This window comes from Crassostrea angulata, chromosome 1 (assembly GCF_025612915.1).
Source record: "Crassostrea angulata isolate pt1a10 chromosome 1, ASM2561291v2, whole genome shotgun sequence".
NCBI lineage: Eukaryota > Metazoa > Mollusca > Bivalvia > Ostreida > Ostreidae > Magallana > Magallana angulata.
This window is the reverse complement of record NC_069111.1, coordinates 35,444,447-35,468,096: the sequence shown is the minus strand read 5'-3', so window position 1 is coordinate 35,468,096 and position 23,650 is coordinate 35,444,447. Positions and strand designations below refer to the sequence as shown.

General features: G+C 31.7%; 1 protein-coding gene across 3 annotated transcripts; it reads left to right on the top strand.

Moving 5' to 3' along the window:
* The first annotated feature begins 1,561 nt into the window (after positions 1-1,561).
* Positions 1,562-23,514, top strand: LOC128187897 (deleted in malignant brain tumors 1 protein-like). Of its 3 annotated transcripts, XM_052858567.1 has the most exons (25): positions 1,562-1,634; positions 5,313-5,457; positions 5,702-5,877; positions 6,038-6,182; positions 6,395-6,570; positions 6,719-6,863; positions 7,082-7,260; positions 8,421-8,565; positions 8,804-8,979; positions 9,127-9,271; positions 9,490-9,668; positions 10,326-10,470; positions 10,709-10,884; positions 11,032-11,176; positions 11,396-11,571; positions 11,730-11,874; positions 12,085-12,260; positions 12,408-12,552; positions 12,771-12,949; positions 14,109-14,253; positions 14,446-14,621; positions 14,764-14,908; positions 15,079-15,257; positions 15,846-15,875; positions 16,105-23,514. In XM_052858567.1, exons 1-25 carry the CDS (start codon positions 1,565-1,567, stop codon positions 16,386-16,388), a joined length of 3,927 nt encoding a protein of 1,308 aa, XP_052714527.1. In that variant the 5' UTR covers positions 1,562-1,564; the 3' UTR covers positions 16,389-23,514. The 3 variants fall into 3 exon arrangements, with proteins under 3 accessions (XP_052714527.1, XP_052714536.1, XP_052714545.1); XM_052858576.1 differs by lacking the exon at positions 15,846-15,875; XM_052858585.1 differs by lacking the exons at positions 10,709-10,884; positions 11,032-11,176.
* The last annotated feature ends 136 nt before the right edge of the window (positions 23,515-23,650 follow it).

The following is a 23,650-nucleotide window of genomic DNA, read 5'->3' as shown; positions in this document are numbered from 1 at the left end:
CGTGGGTAACATCGAAATCCACCAAAAAAAAAGAGCAACAATGATATTGCTCATTATTGAAAATGATTGTACATAATCTTTAACGACAATTTGTCAATGGAAGTGTTTTAAATATTTGAGACATTCTGAAATAAGCCAAGATATTTTTGTATATACGCTATTCTTTAGTCATGATTGAAAATGTGTGTGGGTTGGGTTTTTTTATCTTCTTTTTATAAACACCCATTGCACACGTCTTTAAAATTATTATTGTCATTTTACCCTGGTTTACGACAGATATTGATAACATTAAAGTTGCATGTAATTTAACAAATTACATATAAATGCAAATATTCTTACAATGTAAGTAGATCTTCGCAAACTAGTTCAACTGAATAAATAAGGAATAAGGAATTATTCTTTGAGTATTATGAGGTGATAATTTCGGTCGGGGCGTGATCAAATCCAATAAAGCCCGAAGGGCTTTATGATAGATTTGATCACGTCCCGACCGAAATTATTACCCCATAATATTCAAAGAATGATTCCTTAATACTTATTTTTATATAATTTTAAGCCATCGTATGATTAAATATTTAATTATAAATAAGCAAACCCCGTTGGCGCCTCAATTTGGCGGCATTTGTATTATGAGTTATATAGTACAAAATCGATACGTAGTGTTATCACAGGCAAAGACACTGGAAAATGTAAATATTAGTTGATATAGTCTTCTCTTAAGGTTGTCCTGTACTCGGCACTAAATGGACTTAATCATAGTACATGTAACTCTGCATTCTGGTATAATATATGCTGATAAGCATTTTAACAATCTATTCTTTTTTTGTAACCTCTCGAAAATGTTTACCCCTTGTAAAAATTAGTGACAATAAAAAAATTTACAGTCCATTTTTACATCAATTTACCCATAGATATTAATCTGCTATGGTTTTAACAAATGATTTTACTCATTTCTGCATTTCAATTTAAAATGTCAACCCCTAAAAATAAAGAATATTAATACATTTTGTTTAAAAGTGATTGCAGAAAATGAATTTGTTAGTAAATAAGATATGCATTGCTTACTTTTAAAAAGCCTTACGGAAATATAAAATTAAAAATAATATGGTCTTCTTCGTTAAAATACTCAAGAATCTATAATGTTAATTTAAAAATACAAAAATTCATGTATTATTAAACTTAGATTAAACCTAAACTAAAGTTCATTGATGTAATTAATTAATAAACACTGTCCAGAGAGTCAAATAATATTGTCAATACATGATATTTTCATTTTTATACAGATTTGTTAATGAAAATTAAATGGGGGTGATTATAAAATTAAAACGTTTATCTGATGTAAACAGTCACAGGTGTAATTTGAGAAAGTTATCACCTTTATTTTTGTTTTGTTATATTTGTATTATCTGTATGCTTAAAAATGAAAAGGTTTAATAATATCAGAGTACATCTAATGTTGGACTTATATCTGAGGAAAAAACCCTTTTAAACCAATCACGTTAGGTCCTGAACGTTACAAGATATAAGCTTGGTTTTTTGGCTTCCTTGTCCTCAAATCAAGGAGATGCACAGGCAAGTGACAGTCTACGCGTGTGTATTTGCGTTGGGGTATTTAAAAGAATGTTTTACCTCTAGTGAGTATTACACATAATCATTCCATGTGCTTAAGCTTAACTTATTTATCACGTTTATGATATAATACATGCTGTATACGTGTAAGACTATATTTTTAACACGAGTTTTGGTCAAACTTTAATGCATTTGTATTGAATTAACTTCATTATCGTTTTGTTACGGGGCCATCCCCAGAGGCAAATGTGGAGTGGTATAAAAAGTTGATATGGTTGCAAGAGTGCGACGCAGTCGTTGTAACTCTGCTTCCCATGAGTATCGTTTTTAAAAACTAGTTAGAAAACTGAGAGCAATTCATCATGAGTAATTTGTAAGTTAATCTCTGTGGTTGTCATTTGGTTATTTTGCACGATAGAGTTATGAGAGATGAAAGAGATTAGTTGATTCAGTTATGGGTGAGTTTGAGGAGTGAGAGTTTAATGGTATGGCCATACCCAGGGAACATGTGAAAGACAGAAGAGATTGAATTTTAATGTCAGATAGTTAGGGCAAGAAGATTATCTGTGTTAAAGATGACGTATTTTTGTAAATATGTAAATAAACTTGTAAATAAAACAATATACATGTAATTGTCAATCAGTAAGGGTGATAGAGAGGAGCCCCTGTCACGGTTAAGTAAATTTAATATAACAAAAATTTTACCATATCAATAATTATCTATTTTTTTTAAAATATGCTGGCATGATCGACAATGGCGTTTAGTTGGTAAAAATTGCGATTTAAAATGGCGCAACAGCTAATTTTTATAATTCTCTGACTCTTAAAATCTTTTCAATTTGAAAGCACCCTCTATCAAATGATTTTTGCAATAACGAATGATTTGGTATATACCCAATCTAAGAGTCATGGTTTAAACACTGTGATGGTGTTGTAAAACATGTTTCCATGTAGTAGCCCCCCCCCCGGAAAAGTTGCTATGTAGTACATGTTCTGCTTTTCCGCCTTTTTTCAATCCCGTGGGAAGCTATTATGTAGTTGTATTCTCCCATAGTAAGGTTTCTCTCTCACCTCAAGTTTTGGTTCAGATTTTTTAAAAATCATTAATGCATATACCTGTATTCATCTATACAGGTTAAGTTTAGTTTTGCTTATTATTATTTTTATAGACAGAGAAAATTGAACATACGTATCATGGAATACCTAGATCTTTTTTTTACGTAAATATTCCATTAATTACCTGGTTTGACAAGATATACACTAATATGCATAACTGTGTTCTGAATTTGTAAATGAAAATTGTTTGAGAATCTTTTGTAATAAATCTAACAGTCCGTCCATCTGTTTGTGTAATATTATCCAGGCTAAACGCCTGCTTAAGAGAATCTTTGGAAAAACTGAAAGATCACTCATGAATCTTAGGAAGAACTGAAAGATCAATCATGCCGTAATAGTGTGTTAAGACCTAGCTGCAGGTATATAGCTCCCGGTCTGAAAAAATTATAATGGACGACCTGAAAGCTACAGTGCCTCCCATAGTAAAAAAAATAAGATTAATCAGTTAAAAACTAGCGCATTTTTTGTGCGCCGTAAATTGCAGTTTTTTACCATGGGAGGCACTGTAGCTCCCAGGTCGTCCATCCAAATTTTTTCAGACCGGGAGCTACAGACCCGCAGCTAGTTAACACCTTTACCATTTTTTATCGATATAATTCTAAAGTATGTATCACCTACAAGTATATAAAAACAAGACTCTTGCTATAGCATCAAAACTTCTTCCGTTTCTCATGTCTTAATCTGTTAAAAAAATTCTTTTCTCTTTTAAAAAGAAAATGGATGTTATATATTACATGTAGGTAAAGAACAGATCCAGTTATTATTTCTAAATAAAACTAAACAAAAATAATACAAAGTCAATTTTTGAGTACTTTCTGTGACGACCGGGAGTTATGCCGGATCAAACAGAACATCGTAAACTTATCCTCATACATTCTTCTGTCATTCCTCAAAGTTTAGATTATCAAGTTGTTGTTAGTTATGAAATCTTGTAGAGAAAAGGTTTTGTCTCGGACCGGAAATTGACAAACAGAAGTGATTAAAGAAATTTAAAGTAGATTTTTTGTACATTTACTTACGGTACGTTACTGTTCATCACACTGAGTAAAATGTTTTATAAAATATAAACTTTTAAAAACCTTCTTTTGCTTGAACACTTCGAGTGAGAACCGGAAGTGATGGACATCCAAATAAAAACCCGTTAAACACATGTTTTACCAAATGTATATCATCCATATTAGTTTTGTATCTTGATCTCTTACAGTTTTTGAGATCTCGCGGGTACAAATTTTTTATAAAAGAAAGCTACCAGAGATGTTTGAGATGTCTTATCGGAAGTAGAATTTTTTCATTTATTTAACCATGAGTAGATGACTTATTGTATTTCTTTTGCTAAAATGTTACTTCCATGCTAAATAATAAAGATATTTTTTTAAAATCACATGTACATACATAGGTCTATCATCCCACAAAGTTTAGTTGTTCAAGTTGTCACCGTTTAAGAGATCTCGTCGAAATAAGGAGAAAATGTCTGCCATCCCGATTTTGACATGGTAGATCCGACTTTAGAGAATGCATTTTAAACACCCCGATTACAATTATAACATATTTATTCTGTAAGCAAACGCTTGACGTGAAATTAAAAAAAATATCTTTGAATGGCAGCAGGTTAACAGCTGTCATTTATCAAATAACAATACATATATTTATGTATATATGTACAAATGTACATGTATTAATCAATTAAATATGGCTTGTGAACCCTAACATTATCAATTCAGTCAAGTACTTGAGAAACAGAAAGGCATAAATCCGCATTTTATTCAGAGCACTGTTTACATTGTGAATGTTAACCAAACCAAAATAGATTGGGTGACGTTAACATATCTAATTTTTTGGCTGTTAAAAGAGTTCCACATCATGTCAGCCTCAAGTAAATACGATTTTTCTATCTTCAAGCGTGCAATAAAATTTAATTATGTAGTTTATGTTCAAAACAGCATGATCACATATGATGATTTAAACTAATTTATCAATATAGATAATAATTGTTTTTGACTTTCCTTCCCCTTTAACTTGAAATTACATTTATACTACTTTTTGTAGTAGATGTTTTGTCCTTTCTCAGTTTAGAAGTAATACAAAATTTGACCTTTTTTTTAAACTCTAGTTTTAAGTTATCAAAACTTGTTTACAATATTATACATTGTGTCATCTCATATTTTTGATAGATAACTCGTTTATATGAAATATTTTTATCTAAAAAACATCATCTAGCTTTACTCTAGATTTCGAATCTTCAAACCGGCGTATTGTCAAAGTTCAAATTTCAAGTAATGTGGCTTCTTCTTTTTAAAAAAAACATATGTCATTGCCATAAAGGCATAGTCCAAACTGCAAAAAGAAAAAATGCATATCGAGGCGGCAACTTACAATATGTCAATTTGGATTTGTTTCTTTTACATTTCTTTATCTATGACACTGATAAATTTTACTGATTAAACATTTATGTACTAGCATGACTAAGTGTCTTTAATATCATTCATAATGACAATATAAAAAGTATCAGACATTTATAAACTTAACGTTTAGAGAATAACAATAAAATAGTGTAGGTTTCATTCTTATAAAATGGTAGTTTTCTTGATAATCTAAAAATACAATGTTAACTTTTTTCTTGCTCTTAGACATTGCTGTCCGACTTGTTGAAGGGACGAGTGAAAATGAAGGTCGATTAGAAGTGAACAGGTTGGGGAGTTGGGGAACAGTGTGTGATAATAATTTGAACGATAAACTGGCAGTTGTGGTGTGTCGATCTTTAGGCTTGCCTTGGTAATCTTCATTGTTGCTGTAATAGAAATCAGTTTATAACTTTTAATATATAACAAGTTAGAAACAAGTATTATTAATGCGGTGTGATCTATAAAAACACTTGTTTGATATCTTAAAACAGTTCAGTTTTGTTTATCATTATATCAGTTCATACGTTTTTTTATTAATAAAAAGAAAAACAGATCAATATTTTTTTTACCATCGGAACAATCTTTTCTGATGTTGTTGGATTTTAAATTTCCAGGGCAACAGCTGAGGCCTATGGCGGTGCTGTACATGGTCAAGGATCAGGTACAATCTGGTTAGACAATGTTTACTGTATAGGATCTGAGTCAAATATTGGAGAGTGTAGTCACAGACCCTGGGGGTTTAACAACTGCAACCATGGTGAGGATGTATCCATCAACTGCTTGCCAAATGGTAATTTTTTTTTAATCATTTAATGCATCATCGAACCTGTGTACAAGCATTTTCAGGTAAAAAAGGTTTACTTTTAGATGTTTCATTATGAGACATGGAAAATGTTGTGATATAAGAATGATCATCTTAAAAACTGTTCTTTTTTACTACCTGTCTCAAGATACTGCTGTCCGACTTGTTGGAGGAACGACTGAATATGACGGTCGATTAGAAATTTACAAACTTGGAAGATGGGGAACAGTGTGTGATAATAATTTGAACCATAACCTGTCTGTTGTGGTGTGTCGAACATTGGGCTTGCCTTGGTAATGTTGTTTGCTACCAGAGTGGTACTCGTGATCTAATAATGTTGTTGATTATTGTTCGATATTTAAAACTATTTTTCCATTTTTTTTTTCATTATATTTCGTTGTTTGCATGTGATATTATCAATTTCAAAAACAGGTCAGCATTCTTCACGAACAAAATAATCATTTATGATGAGGTAGTAAACAAGAATGTGTTTTTAATTATTCAGGGCAACATCAGAGGCCTATGGCGGTGCTGTATTTGGTCGAGGATCAGGTACAATCTGGTTAGACAATGTTAACTGCATTGGATCTGAGTCCAAAATTGAAGAGTGTAGTCACAGTCCCTGGGGATCTAACAACTGTAACCATGGAGATGATATATCCATCAACTGCTTGCCCAACAGTAAATTTTTTTTATCATTTAATGCCTGTTTATAAGCATTTCCGATTGAAAAAAGGTGTTCTCTAAGATGTTAAATTATAAGACTGAGAATGGCATGTAAAGATTATTATTTTAAAAAAAATTGTTCTTTTTATTTATCTGTCTAAAGATACTTTTGTCCGACTTGTTGGAGGAACGACTGAATATGAAGGCCGATTAGAGGTTTACAGATCGGGAAAATGGGGAACAGTGTGTGATGATGGTTTAAATGATACACTATCTGTTGTGGTGTGTCGATCATTAGGCTTACCTTGGTAAGACTTTTTATTATGAAACTGGTCATACAAACCACTTCATGGAAACAAAAATTTATAAAGTACTTTAAAGAAATACCTCAAAAATGATCCATGGTAAATATGATTTTTCACAACAACGTGTATAATTTTTTATTTTTAACAATATGATAAAATTGTCAAACTCTCATAGTATCAGTTGACAATGTTAAGTTCAGGTGATTACTCTTATCATTCAGGAATGCATCAAAAGCCTATGGTAGTGCTGCATCTGGACAGGGTACTGGTCCTATCTGGTTGGACGACGTCAAATGTCTGGGATCTGAGACAGGCATTGAGGAATGTAGTCACAATCCCTGGGGGTCTCATAACTGTAACCATGGAGAGGATGTCTCCATCAGCTGTTTCCCGTCAACAGGTTAGGAGGTTTTCTACGTTTTAAACAATTAACCGAACACATAGCAGGTTTATAAAGACATATTATGTAGGCGTATAATGTTCCCATTAAACAAAGTTGATCATATATTCTAGAATTGAAATACAAATGAGCCAAGTAGTTGTTCTCTATGCAGGCATTATTAGGTGGAAAAGGCGACATATTATCCCTCACTGAGCAAAAGGTTTCTATTAGACCTCGTCATTTCTTATACAAATAATGATCAAATATTAATCAATCAGATTTAGTAACATTATCAATATAATCCTGTCAATGTTAATGATGACAAAGAAAAAAGTAACAATTCTGAAGTTGTGATTTTAAAGATGTCAAAAGTGTCTAAGGAAGAAACAACATGAAACTATCGTACATTAAGAACTGTAAACAAGGCATGTACTCTAGAATTTAAAAAGGCTGGACAGTATTCGCCCTTTTTTAGACTATTTTTATTTCCTCTAAAAGATGAGCTTCATATAAAGATTAGAGAAATAGAGAAATTTAAAAGGTATATCCTATTGATTTTTTCTTTCATAGATAATGATTAAATGGTAATATTTTAAGATTTAAGGAAGATCTTGTGGTTAATTTGTTGACCATCCAACCTCCTCAACCCCTATTTGGTGCTGTGTCAGTGTCAGACTTTTGTTTCATTAATGATTCTCAAATCCTCAGTTTTACTTGATATCCTTTTAATCAATTTGAGCATTGAAGATGAGTTTGTAGTCCTATCTTTAAATCCCTACAATATCTAATACAATACACAATTACACATAAAAATACTTTGGGTTCATTTTTGAAGGTATCACTAAGTGTTGAAGACATTTGTTCTTTATTGACGTTAACTTGAAAAATGTTATGATCAATGGCATATCAAGGCGGCAACTTAGAATATTGTCAATTTGGATTTGTTTCTTTTACATTTCTTTATCTATGGCACTGATAAATTTTACTGATTAAACATTTATATACTAGCATGACTAAGTATCTAATATTATTGATAATGACAATGTATAAAGTATCAGACATTTATAAAATTAACGTTTAGAAAAGAACAATAAAAAAGTGTAGGTTCCATTCTTATAAAATGGTAGTTTTCTTGATAATCTAAAAAATACAATGTTAACTTTTTTCTTGTATTTTAGACATTGCTGTCCGACTTGTTGGAGGGACGAGTGAAAATGAAGGTCGATTAGAAGTGAACAGGTTGGGAAGATGGGGAACAGTGTGTGATAATAATTTGAACGATAAACTGGCAGTTGTGGTGTGTCGATCTTTAGGCTTGCCTTGGTAATCTTCATTGCTGCTGTCGTAAAATTCAGTTTATAACTTTTAATTTAGAACAAGTTAGAAACAAGTATTATTAATGCGGTGTGATCTATAAAAACACTTGTTTGATATCTTAAAACAGTTCAGTTTTATTTATCATTATTTCAGTTCATAAGTTTTTTTATTGATAAGAAATCCAGATCATTTTTTTTACCATCGGAACCATCTTTTCTGATTTTGTTGGATTTTAAATTTCCAGGGCAACATCTGAGGCCTATGGCAATGCTGTACATGGTCAAGGATCAGGAGCAATCTGGTTATACAATGTTAACTGCATCGGATCTGAGTCAAACATTGCAGAGTGTAGTTACAGTCCCTGGGGATCTAATAACTGTAACCATGGAGATGATATATCCATCAACTGCTTGCCCAATAGTAAATTTGTTTTTATCATTTAATGCCTGTGTATAAGCATTTTCGATTTTAAAAAGGTGTTCTCTAAGATGTTTAATTATAAAACTGAAAATATAATATAAAGATGATTATCTTAAAAAATTGTTCTTTTTTATAACCTGTCTCAAGATACCTTTGTCCGACTTGTTGGAGGAACGACTGAATATGAAGGTCGCTTAGAAGTTTACAAATTTGGAAAATGGGGAACAGTGTGTGATGATGGTTTAAATGATACACTATCTGTTGTGGTGTGTCGATCATTAGGCTTACCTTGGTAAGACTTTTTATTATGAAACTGGTCATACAAACCACTTCATGGAAACAAAAATTTATAAAGTACTTTAAAGAAATACCTCAAAAATGATCCATGGTAAATATGATTTTTCACAACAACGTGTATAATTTTTTATTTTTAACAATATGATAAAATTGTCAAACTCTCATAGTATCAGTTGACAATGTTAAGTTCAGGTGATTACTCTTATCATTCAGGAATGCATCAAAAGCCTATGGTAGTGCTGCATCTGGACAGGGTATTGGTCCTATCTGGTTGGACGACGTCAAATGTCTGGGATCTGAGACAGGCATAGACAAGTGTAGTCACAGTCCCTGGGGGTCTCATAACTGTAACCATGGAGAGGATGTCTCCATCAGCTGTTTCCCGTCAACAGGTTAGGAGGTTTTCTACGTTTTAAACAATTAACCGAACACATAGCAGGTTTATAAAGACATATTATGTAGGCGTATAATGTTCCCATTAAACAAAGTTGATCATATATTCTAGAATTGAAATACAAACCCTATTTGGTGCTGTGTCAGTGTCAGACTTTTGTTTCATTAATGATTCTCAAATCCTCAGTTTTACTTGATATCCTTTTAATCAATTTGAGCATTGAAGATGAGTTTGTAGTCCTATCTTTAAATCCCTACAATATCTAATACAATACACAATAACACATGAAAATACTTTGGGTTCATTTTTGAAGGTATCACTAAGTGTTGAAGACATTTGTTCTTTATTGACGTTAACTTAAAAATGTTATGATCAATGGCATATCAAGGCGGCAACTTAGAATATTGTCAATTTGGATTTGTTTCTTTTACATTTCTTTATCTATGGCACTGATAAATTTTACTGATTAAACATTTATATACTAGCATGACTAAGTATCTAATATTATTGATAATGACAATGTATAAAGTATCAGACATTTATAAAATTAACGTTTAGAAAAGAACAATAAAAAAGTGTAGGTTTCATTCTTATAAAATGGTAGTTTTCTTGATAATCTAAAAAATACAATGTTAACTTTTTTCTTGTATTTTAGACATTGCTGTCCGACTTGTTGGAGGGACGAGTGAAAATGAAGGTCGATTAGAAGTGAACAGGTTGGGAAGATGGGGAACAGTGTGTGATAATAATTTGAACGATAAACTGGCAGTTGTGGTGTGTCGATCTTTAGGCTTGCCTTGGTAATCTTCATTGCTGCTGTCGTAAAATTCAGTTTATAACTTTTAATTTAGAACAAGTTAGAAACAAGTATTATTAATGCGGTGTGATCTATAAAAACACTTGTTTGATATCTTAAAACAGTTCAGTTTTATTTATCATTATTTCAGTTCATAAGTTTTTTTATTGATAAGAAATCCAGATCATTTTTTTTACCATCGGAACCATCTTTTCTGATTTTGTTGGATTTTAAATTTCCAGGGCAACATCTGAGGCCTATGGCAATGCTGTACATGGTCAAGGATCAGGAGCAATCTGGTTATACAATGTTAACTGCATCGGATCTGAGTCAAACATTGCAGAGTGTAGTTACAGTCCCTGGGGATCTAATAACTGTAACCATGGAGATGATATATCCATCAACTGCTTGCCCAATAGTAAATTTGTTTTTATCATTTAATGCCTGTGTATAAGCATTTTCGATTTTAAAAAGGTGTTCTCTAAGATGTTTAATTATAAAACTGAAAATATAATATAAAGATGATTATCTTAAAAAATTGTTCTTTTTTATAACCTGTCTCAAGATACCTTTGTCCGACTTGTTGGAGGAACGACTGAATATGAAGGTCGCTTAGAAGTTTACAAATTTGGAAAATGGGGAACAGTGTGTGATGATGGTTTAAATGATACACTATCTGTTGTGGTGTGTCGATCATTAGGCTTACCTTGGTAAGACTTTTTATTATGAAACTGGTCATACAAACCACTTCATGGAAACAAAAATTTATAAAGTACTTTAAAGAAATACCTCAAAAATGATCCATGGTAAATATGATTTTTCACAACAACGTGTATAATTTTTTATTTTTAACAATAAGACAAACAGATCAATATTTTCTTTACCATCGGAACAATCTTTTCTGATTTTGTTGGATTTTAAATTTCCAGGGCAACATCTGAGGCCTATGGCGGTGCTGTACATGGTCAAGGATCAGGTACAATCTGGTTGGACGATGTTTACTGTATAGGATCTGAGTCAAATATTGGAGAGTGTAGTCACAGTCCCTGGGGGTCGTACGACTGCAACCATGGTGAGGATGTATCCATCAACTGCTTGCCAAATGGTAATTTTTTAAAATCATTTAATGCATCATTGAACCTGTGTACAAGCATTTTCAGGTAAAAAGGTTTACTTTTAGATGTTTCATTATTAGACATTGAAAATGTTGTGATATAAGAATGATCATCTTAAAAACTGTTCTTTTTTACTACCTGTCTCAAGATACTGCTGTCCGACTTGTTGGAGGAACGACTGAATATGAAGGTCGATTAGAAATTTACAAACTTGGAAGATGGGGAACAGTGTGTGATAATAATTTGAACCATAACCTGTCTGTTGTGGTGTGTCGATCATTGGGCTTGCCTTGGTAATGTTGTTTGCTACCAGAGTGGTACTCGTGATCTAATAATGTTGTTGATTATTGTTCGATATTTAAAACTATTTTTCCATTTTTTTTCATTATATTTCGTTGTTTGCATGTGATATTATCAATTTCAAAAACAGGTCAGCATTCTTCACGAACAAAATAATCATTTATGATGAGGTAGTAAACAAGAATGTGTTTTTAATTATTCAGGGCAACATCAGAGGCCTATGGCGGTGCTGTATTTGGTCGAGGATCAGGTACAATCTGGTTAGACAATGTTAACTGCATTGGATCTGAGTCTAAAATTGAAGAGTGTAGTCACAGTCCGTGGGGATCTAACAACTGTAACCATGGAGATGATATATCCATCAACTGCTTGCCCAACAGTAAATTTTTTTTATCATTTAATGCCTGTTTATAAGCATTTCCGATTGAAAAAAGGTGTTCTCTAAGATGTTAAATTATAAGACTGAGAATGGCATGTAAAGATTATTATTTTAAAAAAATTGTTCTTCATATTTATATGTCTTAAGATACTTTTGTCCGACTTGTTGGAGGAACGACTAAATATGAAGGCCGATTAGAGGTTTACAGATCGGGAAAATGGGGAACAGTGTGTGATGATGGTTTAAATGATACACTATCTGTTGTGGTGTGTCGATCATTAGGCTTACCTTGGTAAGACTTTTTATTATGAAACTGGTCATACAAACCACTTCATGGAAACAAAACTTTATAAAGTACTATAAAGAAATACCTCAAAAATGATCCATGGTTAATATGATTTTTCACAACAACGTGTATAATTTTTTATTTTTAACAATATGATAAAATTGTCAAACTCTCATAGTATCAGTTGACAATGTTAAGTTCAGGTGATTACTCTTATCATTCAGGAATGCATCAAAAGCCTATGGTAGTGCTGCATCTGGACAGGGTACTGGTCCTATCTGGTTGGACGACGTCAAATGTCTGGGATCTGAGACAGGCATAGACAAGTGTAGTCACAGTCCCTGGGGGTCTCATAACTGTAACCATGGAGAGGTTGTCTCCATCAGCTGTTTCCCGTCAACAGGTTAGGAGGTTTTCTACGTTTTAAACAAATAACCGAAAACATGGCAGGTTTACAAAGACATATTATGTTGGCGTATAATGTTCCCATTAAACAAAGTTGATCATATATTCTAGAATTGAAATACAAATGAGCCGAGTAGTTGTTCTCTATGCAGGCATTATTAGGTGGAAAAGGCGACATATTATCCCTCACCGAGCAAAAGGTTTCTATTAGACCTCGTCATCTCTTATACAAATAATGATCAAATATTAATCAATCAGATTTAGTAACATTATCAATATAATCCTGTCAATGTTAATGATGACAAAGAAAAAAGTAACAATTCTGAAGTTGTGATTTTAAAGATATCAAAAGTGCCTAAAGAAAAAACAACATGAAACTATCGTACATTAAGAACTGTAAACAAGGCATGTACTCTAGAATTTAAAATGGCTGGATAGTATCCGCCATTTTTAGACTATTTTTATTTCCTCTAAAAGATGAGCTTCATATAAAGATTAGAGACATAGAGAAATTTAAAAGGTATATCCTATTGATTTTTTTTTTTATAGATAATGATTGAATGGTTAATATTTTAAGACTTTAGATAGATCTTGTGGTTAATTTATTGACCATCCAACCTCCTCAACCCCTAATAGGTGTTGTGTCAGTGTCAGACTTTTGGTTCATTAATGATTCTCAAAGCCTCAGTTTTACTTGATATCCTTTTAATCAATTTGAGCATTGAAGATGAGTTTGTAGTCCTACCTTTAAATCCCTACAATATCTAATACAATACACAATAACACATAAAAATACTTTGGGTTCATTTTTGAAGGTATCACTAAGTGTTGAAGACATTTGTTCTTTATTGACGTTAACTTGAAAAATGTTATGATCAATGGCATGTCAAGGCGGCAACTTAGAATATTGTCAATTTGGATTTGTTTCTTTTACATTTCTTTATCTATGGCACTGATAAATTTTACTGATTAAACATTTATATACTAGCATGACTAAGTATCTAATGTTATTGATAATGACAATGTATAAAGTATCAGACATTTATAAAATTAACGTTAAGAAAAGAACAATAAAAAAGTGTAGGTTTCATTCGTATAAAATGGTAGTTTTCTTGATAGTCTAAAAATACAATGTTAACTTTTTTCTTGTATTTTAGACATTGCTGTCAGACTTGTTGGAGGGACGACTGAATATGAAGGTCGATTAGAAGTGAACAGGTTGGGAAGATGGGGAACAGTGTGTGATAATAATTTGAACGATAAACTGGCAGTTGTGGTGTGTCGATCATTGGGCTTGCCTTGGTAATGTTGTTTGCTACCAGAGTGGTACTCGTGATCTATTAATGTTGTTTGATATCTAAAACCAGTTTTTTCCATAATATTTCGTTGTTTCGATGTGCTATTATTAATTACAGAATCAGGTCAGCATTCTTCACAAACAAAACAATCATTTATGATGAGGTTGTCGACAAGAATGTGTTTTTAATTATTCAGGGCAACATCAGAGGCCTATGGCGGTGCTGTATTTGGTCGAGGATCAGGTACAATCTGGTTAGACAATGTTAACTGCATTGGATCTGAGTCTAAAATTGAAGAGTGTAGTCACAGTCCCTGGGGATCTAACAACTGTAACCATGGAGATGATATATCCATCAACTGCTTGCCCAACAGTAAATTTTTTTTATCATTTAATGCCTGTTTATAAGCATTTCCGATTTAAAAAAAAGGTGTTCTCCAAGATGTTAAATTATAAGACTGAAAATATAATATAAAGATGATTATCTTAAAAAAATTTTTATTACCTGTCTAAAGATACTTTTATCCGACTTGTTGGAGGAACGACTGAATATGAAGGTCGCTTAGAAGTTTACAAATTTGGAAAATGGGGAACAGTGTGTGATGATGGTTTAAATGATACACTATCTGTTGTGGTGTGTCGATCATTAGGCTTACCTTGGTAAGTTTAATTACTTTTGATTCAATTAGTGAAGTTATTTTTATGTTTGCTAAAATAATATTGATAAATTACAAATCAACTCCCTTGTTTCTTCCTAAGCATAAAATCACAAATAGTTTCTAGTTCTGAGTTTCAACTAAGTTGCATTTCGTGTATATTTAAACATTCAGGGGTGCATCAAAGGCTTATAGTGATGCTTCGTATGGACAGGGCTCAGGTCCTATCTTGTTAGACGATGTTAAATGTACTGGCTCTGAGTCCAGAATTGAGGATTGTAGTCACAGTCCCTGGGGTTCTCACAACTGTGGCCATGGAGAAGATGTCTCTATAAAATGTGTCCAATCCAGAGGTGAGAATGCACAAATGCACACTTTAACTCGTGGCCGACGTTTAACAATCCTTATATTGTATTAGATATTGTACTGGGATTTAAAAGAATATTATTGTCTTTTGTACAATTTCAAATTTTTCTTTGTACATAATGTATGCAATGCATTGACTTGTATATTAAATGTCATCTATGTCATTGCTTTGAAACAATGCATATAATTTGAAAGCACGGCGATTTACGATGTATGTCCTCAAAGTGATACCACTACAGCAAATACGTTTGGACTGTTAAGATGTTGGCTGTTAATCATATTGGCGTTATAGGCGCTATACAGCTTTTAAATCAAGAATATATCACTAAATAAGACCGAAAATGACAGCCTTTTGGTGTGTGTGGGGGTGAGGGGGGGTGAGTCACTGGAAATAGTCGTAAATGTCTTTTTTGTCTCCCCCATTTGCGATATTTTGAACTATATGCCATTTTATTGTCTCCTTGTAAATATATTTTGAGTAGACATTCTCATAGCACATTAGGTACTTCAAACAATACAGTATAGAAAATTGTAAAAATAAAGCACAAGTGAATATTTCTATACTTTTTTTCGAGGTGATACACCTGGTAGAGTTGAAGCCAAACGTAAGTTCCTTTTTTATAATAATAATAATATATAAATATATAAATTTAATTATATATATATATATATATATATATATATATATATATATATATATATATACATATATATATATATATATATATATATGTGGGTGTGGGTGTGGGTATGGGTGTGGGTGTGTGTGTGTGAGGAATCAATTGTTGACTCACATGATGAAAATAAGATGCCTTCATGTGTGTTTTTTTAAAGAGGAATGGATGTATGGAGCCAATGCAATTATCCTTATATCAGTCCTGTCGATTCTTTTGGGCTTGACATGGCTAACCATAGCAGTCTTTGTCGTGTATAAAAAACGTCGTTCGAATTTACACCAAAGCAATACACATGGCACACAAGGTTTCCAGTTAGAGGTACAGAGCTTGACACAACATAATGACGATGCCGATCAGACTAACCCAGAAAACGTCTATTCAGCACTGGGTATGACATGTCAGGAATCTTCTGAAACCCCTTATGAGGAATTGAAAATATAAAGTGACTTATGCATAAAAACCTTTCAGAATAATTTTTTTTTACTTATTTCATTTTTTTTAATCTTTTTATAAATTCATGATTTACATGTGTTTTATTTTTATTTATTAATTATACCAACGAGCGTATATTAAAGCTATAGATAAATTGTACATTATTATGAAGTATTCATTTTAGTGCACCTTAGTTGAATTTTAGTAAAAGATTGGTCTGATTCCATAGTCATTGTATGCAGCGCAAATATTAAAAATATTATCCGTGGCTCTAACATTTTGAAATGTAATCCTTTGTTTGACGTCACATAGCTGGGCCAATCTTCGTTCAATTTTTTTTTTTTAATTATGAAGTTTAAATTTGTTTATTTGAAGAGCATTGCCTACTAAATAAACAGAAACTTAAGTAGGATAGGCATGTTAAAAGTTTGCATTATTCATACATAGATATATATATATAAAGTTTTATTCATATATTGTAGATTGTAGAATCTATTTTGTTTTCTTATTACGACCCCCCCCCCCCAAGTACAATAACCGAAACCCTACAAGCAATGTTAAGTTTACATTTACACCGGACACATGCTGGTGTAATACAAGGAATTTTGTTTGAAATGACCAATCATGAGGCAACGAGTTTGTGTGTTCATGGGTTTGGTTTAAAGATTCCTCCTTTGACGATTTTGTTGCGCTTAATTTCTTGATTCTTGACAAAATTTTATGTTGTTTCAGTTTATCCCTGTTATTTCTAATGGTATATGTACCCTGTTAAATAGAATCAAAATGTTTTACATAAATATATGAGTCTTGATCTGTCTTAAAAGGTCCATACCTCTAGGTAAAGTCATTTTTAAGATATACTGCATAGGATATTTTCAATATTTTGATATTGTTTCAGAAAGGGTGTATATATAAAATTATACAGTGCAATATTTCATCAAGAAGTCTACCACAATGCCTGACCAGAAATGAGTCAAACATAAACATACATTGCCGTCTCATTCACCTCAAAAGTATACTGAGAGGTCAAAGTCGTATATATGAAATGATTAGAATAAGTATTGTGAGTTTTTTGGTGACTGATACAGGTCCACTAAGTAAACTCAAATATATAGAGTTTTTTGTACTATATAAATACGTAATATCTTCCTCATTACGGAATCATCTCATGAGAACTTATTATTTGGAAATATAAAATGAACACAAAATAGAATTCAACACAGAATATAACGTATTCTTTGAACAATTATACAATTACCCGCAATCAAATTCAAACAAAGTAAATATACCTGTAAAATAAAATGATAAAGTAATGGAAATATCAGTAAAAATCAATAAAAATAACAGTGCTAGTATGATTTGAACACTCGCTCCATATACATTTGCTTCTATATTTCCACTCTAAGCGCTACACCGCGAAAGTACATAAAAAGACCTTTAAATTGCAGTACGTTTTTCAAGGTATTTAGACCTAGACGTTTTATAATCTCTAAACCTGAATAAAGAAAATTACGTTTTTGAAATAGAGTGGGTCTTCTTATCAAATTTTTTATCTGAAAAAAATGTAGACCTTTTCACTTTCTTTCGTCATTGGTTCCCTAAAAAATGAACCAACTCTATGCGAAAAATACATAGAGTTAACACTTATATAATTGTCTATTAAATAAATAAATAAGTAGAACTAAAAGTTGCTTTGATAGGCTTTTGAGCTGGTGCACAGACTTTTAACGGGATATTTCCCATATCACGGGTCATACAATTGTAGAATTTTGCAATATTATATTGACTTTTAAAGTTAAAATAATCTTTGACTTCTCCAACACTTTAAATATACTAGTTTTGTTCATTTTAGGGTTAATATAACGTATAACTATTCTGATGTATCAAAGCGATATGTGCCGCATTTATGGTTATTTTCACGAAGTTTGAAACCAGATAGACCCAAAGTTTGTCAGTACGATGAGCTGTGTAAAATAATATATTGTGTCAAATGCTGCACATTATTTATAAATGTTAATTGAGTTTCAAGGTTATTTAATGTAAGGAAAAATGGGAATTTTCAGATGTATATTTCTAAATGATTCACGTTTTATGAAGATTGTTGCTCGTGGGCAAGAAACTTAAACAGCAAGGAGATAGAGGCTTGACAATTTATTTGTTTGTAAAATTAATTAAAAGGAAAAGTCATATGTAAATAATTTTAAGTTATATCTTCAGAACTTTCCTCACGAATGAATAAACTATATCAATAACAAATAGACTATAATTTTTTGAGAAAATATAGAACGTCGAATAAATACCTGTCTCCGAATACGTTTGCCCACTACCAGCATATCGGTCGCTTTCGGGTCGATATGATGTCTTTTGAATCTTTTAGAATAGTCTAAGAATAGTTAATACTTCAAGCATCAATGTTGAACTACTTGTAGTAAATCAAATTATGAAATTTTTACTTTTGTAAAATTAAACCTTCAGCACAGTAAACGCAAATATTTTAACAACGTTTAACCAATATAAGTAAAGTTTCAGAGTGGTAACTTATGAGTGTTTACTTTAAACGTTTTACAATAAGTTACACACATTTAACTTATACAAACAATGTTTAACTCTCATGATAGCTATCCATCTTTTTCTTTTAGTCATTCAGTTATTTTCTGTACAATCTATATTTTGCCAAAAAAATCTCTAGGTATTTACTTTCCTTTATAAAAGTGTAAGGTTTCACCACAATTCATATCTAAATGGACATGGTTACGATTAGAGCTAAACATTTTTAGATTTCATTTATCTATTTTTGATAATTACACTTATAATAGAGTACTTCTAATGCTCAACCAAAATTTGGATGTCAGTTGTATATTTCTAAGCAAGATACAGCGAGACTTCTCATTTCTTTCTTATATAAACCAGGCTCGTTCTAAGTTTTTGTTGAATACATAGGACGAATATGCAGGTAAAGGTAATACTGTTTCAAACTTTCTTTCTATTTGGTAGCTCGTAATGAACCAAGATGCACGGTTTCTGGTTTGGTTTTTTTTAAACTGAATTTATTTTAAACATAGTAGTTTCTATTGCACACTTGGTTTACATATTAACACAAAAAACGTGTGCGCTCTGTAATTTCTCTCTCGCTGTAATTTACTTTTTGTATAGAAATTGGTATTTTGATTTAAATTTATTATTAAAAATTGTATAGAGGACGACTGAATGTATTTGAAATAAAATGATAAATAAAAAATGATCCCATGTAGGAATTTAAGATAAAGAAAAAAGATTTTGACTTTAAAATACTTGGGATCGTTACTTGTTATTGTGAAAGGAAACAACCAACGATAAGAAGCATAGATTTCCGTCAGAAGGAAGCTTCATAATTGACATTTTCATTTTTGATCTACAGACTTTTTCTGGTTTAAATTAAGATGCAGACAAATCTTTTGAATCAATGTCAGAAAGAATAAATAAATCCACAAATAAAAAAAATGCAAATTAAGGCAACTTTTTTGCATGATAGACAATTTTTATAAGTAGAAACCATGCTAAAAATCATGACTAGTATGTATGATTATAACAAACTTAAAATATATTAGTTGATGATTCAGAATTTTTTTAATTTAAGTTAACTTAGCTAATAAGATGAATTTTATGAGACAAAAAGAGGTACAATCAAAACTAAAAGGCTTGTTGTGCCCATTTGCTTCTGAGTGAAATGCATACAAACTTTTAGAATATTTTTGATTTAGATATTTTTTTTTCTTCCCTGCCATTTTTCGGTATATTTATAAAATATACTGCCCTATTTAAATCACATTATGATTGAATTTTACCAATAATTGATTGAACACTTCTTTCATATCATTAGAACCGATATATTAATTTAGAATATAATATGATGGAGAATACAGACTAGAGGTGAATTCGAAAATAAATAATTGCCCAAAAGCAGAAAAAAGAACCTCTTAAATCCTGAGAACTTTATTCTTATCAGCGTCAAATTTTCATTGTAAGCTATATTCCCTAATATCTTTTTCGGTTAAGCATTTAATTATTTTTCTGTCCTTCATTACGACCGTTCTTAAGTGCGGATTTAGTTTGATAACTTTGTTTGAAAAAAAAAAAGTGACCGAGCACTGATACAAAATTAACCGGAAAAACTAAAAGTGATGCCAAAAGTTTTACTCACAGAAAAAAGCATCCTTTTGAATGTGTGCTCTCTTTCTCAAAATTCCGATAGTCTGATATCTGAACCAATAATGAGGCTATGTGATTAGTGTATTATGTTTACTTTATGACTAAAACTATTTACGAGAATCAAGTGGAATAATAATCATTTTATGATTTATTGGAATGTCAATTAAATCCTTGATATAAAGAAAGCTTTCTTAAATCAGTTGGACTCATTACCACCATGAGTCAACTTGAAGATGGGGTCAAAAATGATACAAAACTGGGCTTGAGAACTGTCATATGGGTGAGAAATGTAGCTTAATACAAAATTTACAAGATGTCAGATAATGTCATGTTGTAAATTTTGAAATGACACCCAATTATAAATTCAAAATTTATAACATGAAAGTACACTTACTAGTATATCAATGCTTCAGCTACAACAGTATTTCACATAAACGCAAATGTACTGCACGTCATTCATTTCTGCATCGACTTTTAGAAATAAATCTAAAATAGTTTTACCCCAAAACGTAAGAAAGAAGTTCAGCATTTTTATTTCATGCTCTCTGTTGATTTTTAAGATGACCCATTATCTCCGATTTAAACTGTAGGTATTTTTATTTTAGTTTCATTACATGTAGAAGGAGCATATACATGTTGTAATCCTTTATTTTTCGGAGAGTTTAAAGAGTCTTGGCACAGACAATGGACAAATTGTCGTAGAGATTATTGTTTCCTATATACATGTATATTTCAAATTTTTTGCATCAAGATTTTTTTTATTTTATTACTATACATTTTATTACGAGTTTTGTATTTTTAAGGTCTTCCGTTTCCAACGGAAGACCTTATTGTTTTCGTACGGTTTCTTCTTATTATTTTTTTTCCAAATTTTGTGCACGAGATTTTTCGAATTCTATTAGACCGATCTCAACCATTTTTTCACAGATGTTTGGGCGTGATCTTAACTTCTTATGTTTTTCTTAATTTGTTCGTAGTCACTTCCGGTACCGAATTGTCGGCCATTTTGTAATTTTTGACGACTCATTTTGTGCAGCTCTAAACTCGGAAACTATAAGAGATATGAATATGAAATTATCAGGATAGGTAGACTATAGTTTGAAATTGTGCAGCATGAAGTTGTTTAATGCCTGTTGCGCCATTTCTTGGAGCTCGTCTGGGCACAAACATTGGGTACGAATTTTCATTCAAACTTTTCACACGTTTTGATTTATATCTTTTTATCAGTTGATATTTTGTTAAAACATATATAACAAAAGTGGTAGAGAATCAAAAGTTCTTTCCAACAAAATCAAGAAAAAGGGGATGGCCCCTTAAATTAGGGGCCAAGGCACTCTTAAACTCTATCATAAATAACTTAAAAACGATAAAGATTTTGTAATGCATTATAGAAGCAAAGTTGTTGTTCGTACCTATATCTATTCGAAAAAATCATTGCCACGCCCGTTTATTACGTAATTAGGGATTTTTAGGGGCCAAAGTACTTAAACTTTGACGCAATATATCTAGAGAAGTAGACATATTTTGTTAGACATCATAGAAGAGAAAATGTTTGAATTTATGATTTAAATCGTTTCAACTTATCAAAACACGAATGTTTGTGCCCATTAAGGATCCTAAGGGCTGGCCCCTAAAATATTCAATCATTAGTATCTCAAATGGCCCCTTTTGGGGGGGGGGGGGGGAGAGAGAGACTCGTAAACTCTATTACAAATTACATAAAAACGATTAAGATTTCGTAATGCATTATAGAAGCAAAGTTGTTGATTGTAGCAATATCTATCTGGAAAACTCATTGCCACACCCATTTGTTACGTAATTAGGGATTTGTATACATTATCTGAAAGTGTGTGTGGGGGGGAGGATAATTCTGAAATTGTATCGATTATTCATGGTATGATTTAAAACAGAAATCGCAAGGAAGACCTACTCGTTACTCGTAACGAGATCGTATCTAGTTGTTTTCATACTGTTTTCTATTTTTTTTCCACATTCTGTGCACGCAATTTCTCGAAAACTACTCAACCGATCTCGACAATTTTTTCACAGATTATTGAAAATTATCTGAATTTTATATGTTTTTAAATTTTGTCGTCGTCACTTCCGGTCCGGATTTACGGTAGATTTTGTAATTATTTTCGACCAATTTTGTGCAGAGCTGATCTCAGAAACTATTAGAGATATTACTTTGAAATTTTCAGGATAGGTAGACCATGGTTTGAAGTTGTGCACTATGTAGTTGTTTTGCACCAGTGGCACTATTCCTTGGATGGTACTGATTTTGAATCAAAATTTTTATACGTTTTGATCAGTATGTTTTTATCGGTTGATATTTTGTTAAGACATATAGAACAAAAGTAGTAGAGAATCAAAAGTTCTATCCAACAAAATCAAAAAAGAGGGCTGGTCCCTTTTATTGAGGGGCCAAGAAACTCGTAAAGTCTATTACGAATAACTTCAAAAGTCTTTTAGTTTTGAGGATTGCAAAATCCTTGCTGTATTTGATTAACTTTGTCAAGTTTGTTGACAATGTTTTGTGAATGAATTAACTTTCAAATTGTGTACACAATTGTTTTCATATTATTTCCGGCGTTACTTCTAGTTGTCATCGAATACCAACCTAAAATGTCAACTTTTTTTTTCGCAAATGCTGTTTACGTGTAATTTTATTTATGCAAAATTAATTAAAGAAGACACTAAGCAGGTGCTAAATACATGCAGATAAAGTCTTGTTCCGTTGAGATGTTTTAGTAAAAGCTCTAACTTTCTAATTTTGTCCATGTGACATATCTGAAACTATAGATAATACAGCAACCAAATTTCAATCAATCATAGACATTTACATGCTGATTTAAAGAAATAGATACATGTAATAATGTGTTTGCCGTCTTCATTTTAAGTCACCAAGAGGTTTTTTCTTTACTTCTATTTTATTGTATTTTATATTTTTGTTTTTTTTTTTTTTGGGGGGGGGGGGAGGGGGTTCATTAATTTATTTTTTTTATTTTTTTCTGCTTTGTTTTGTTTAAGTATTTAGTTTCTATAAATGACAATTGATGACTTTCAAGCACTGTTGAATAAAC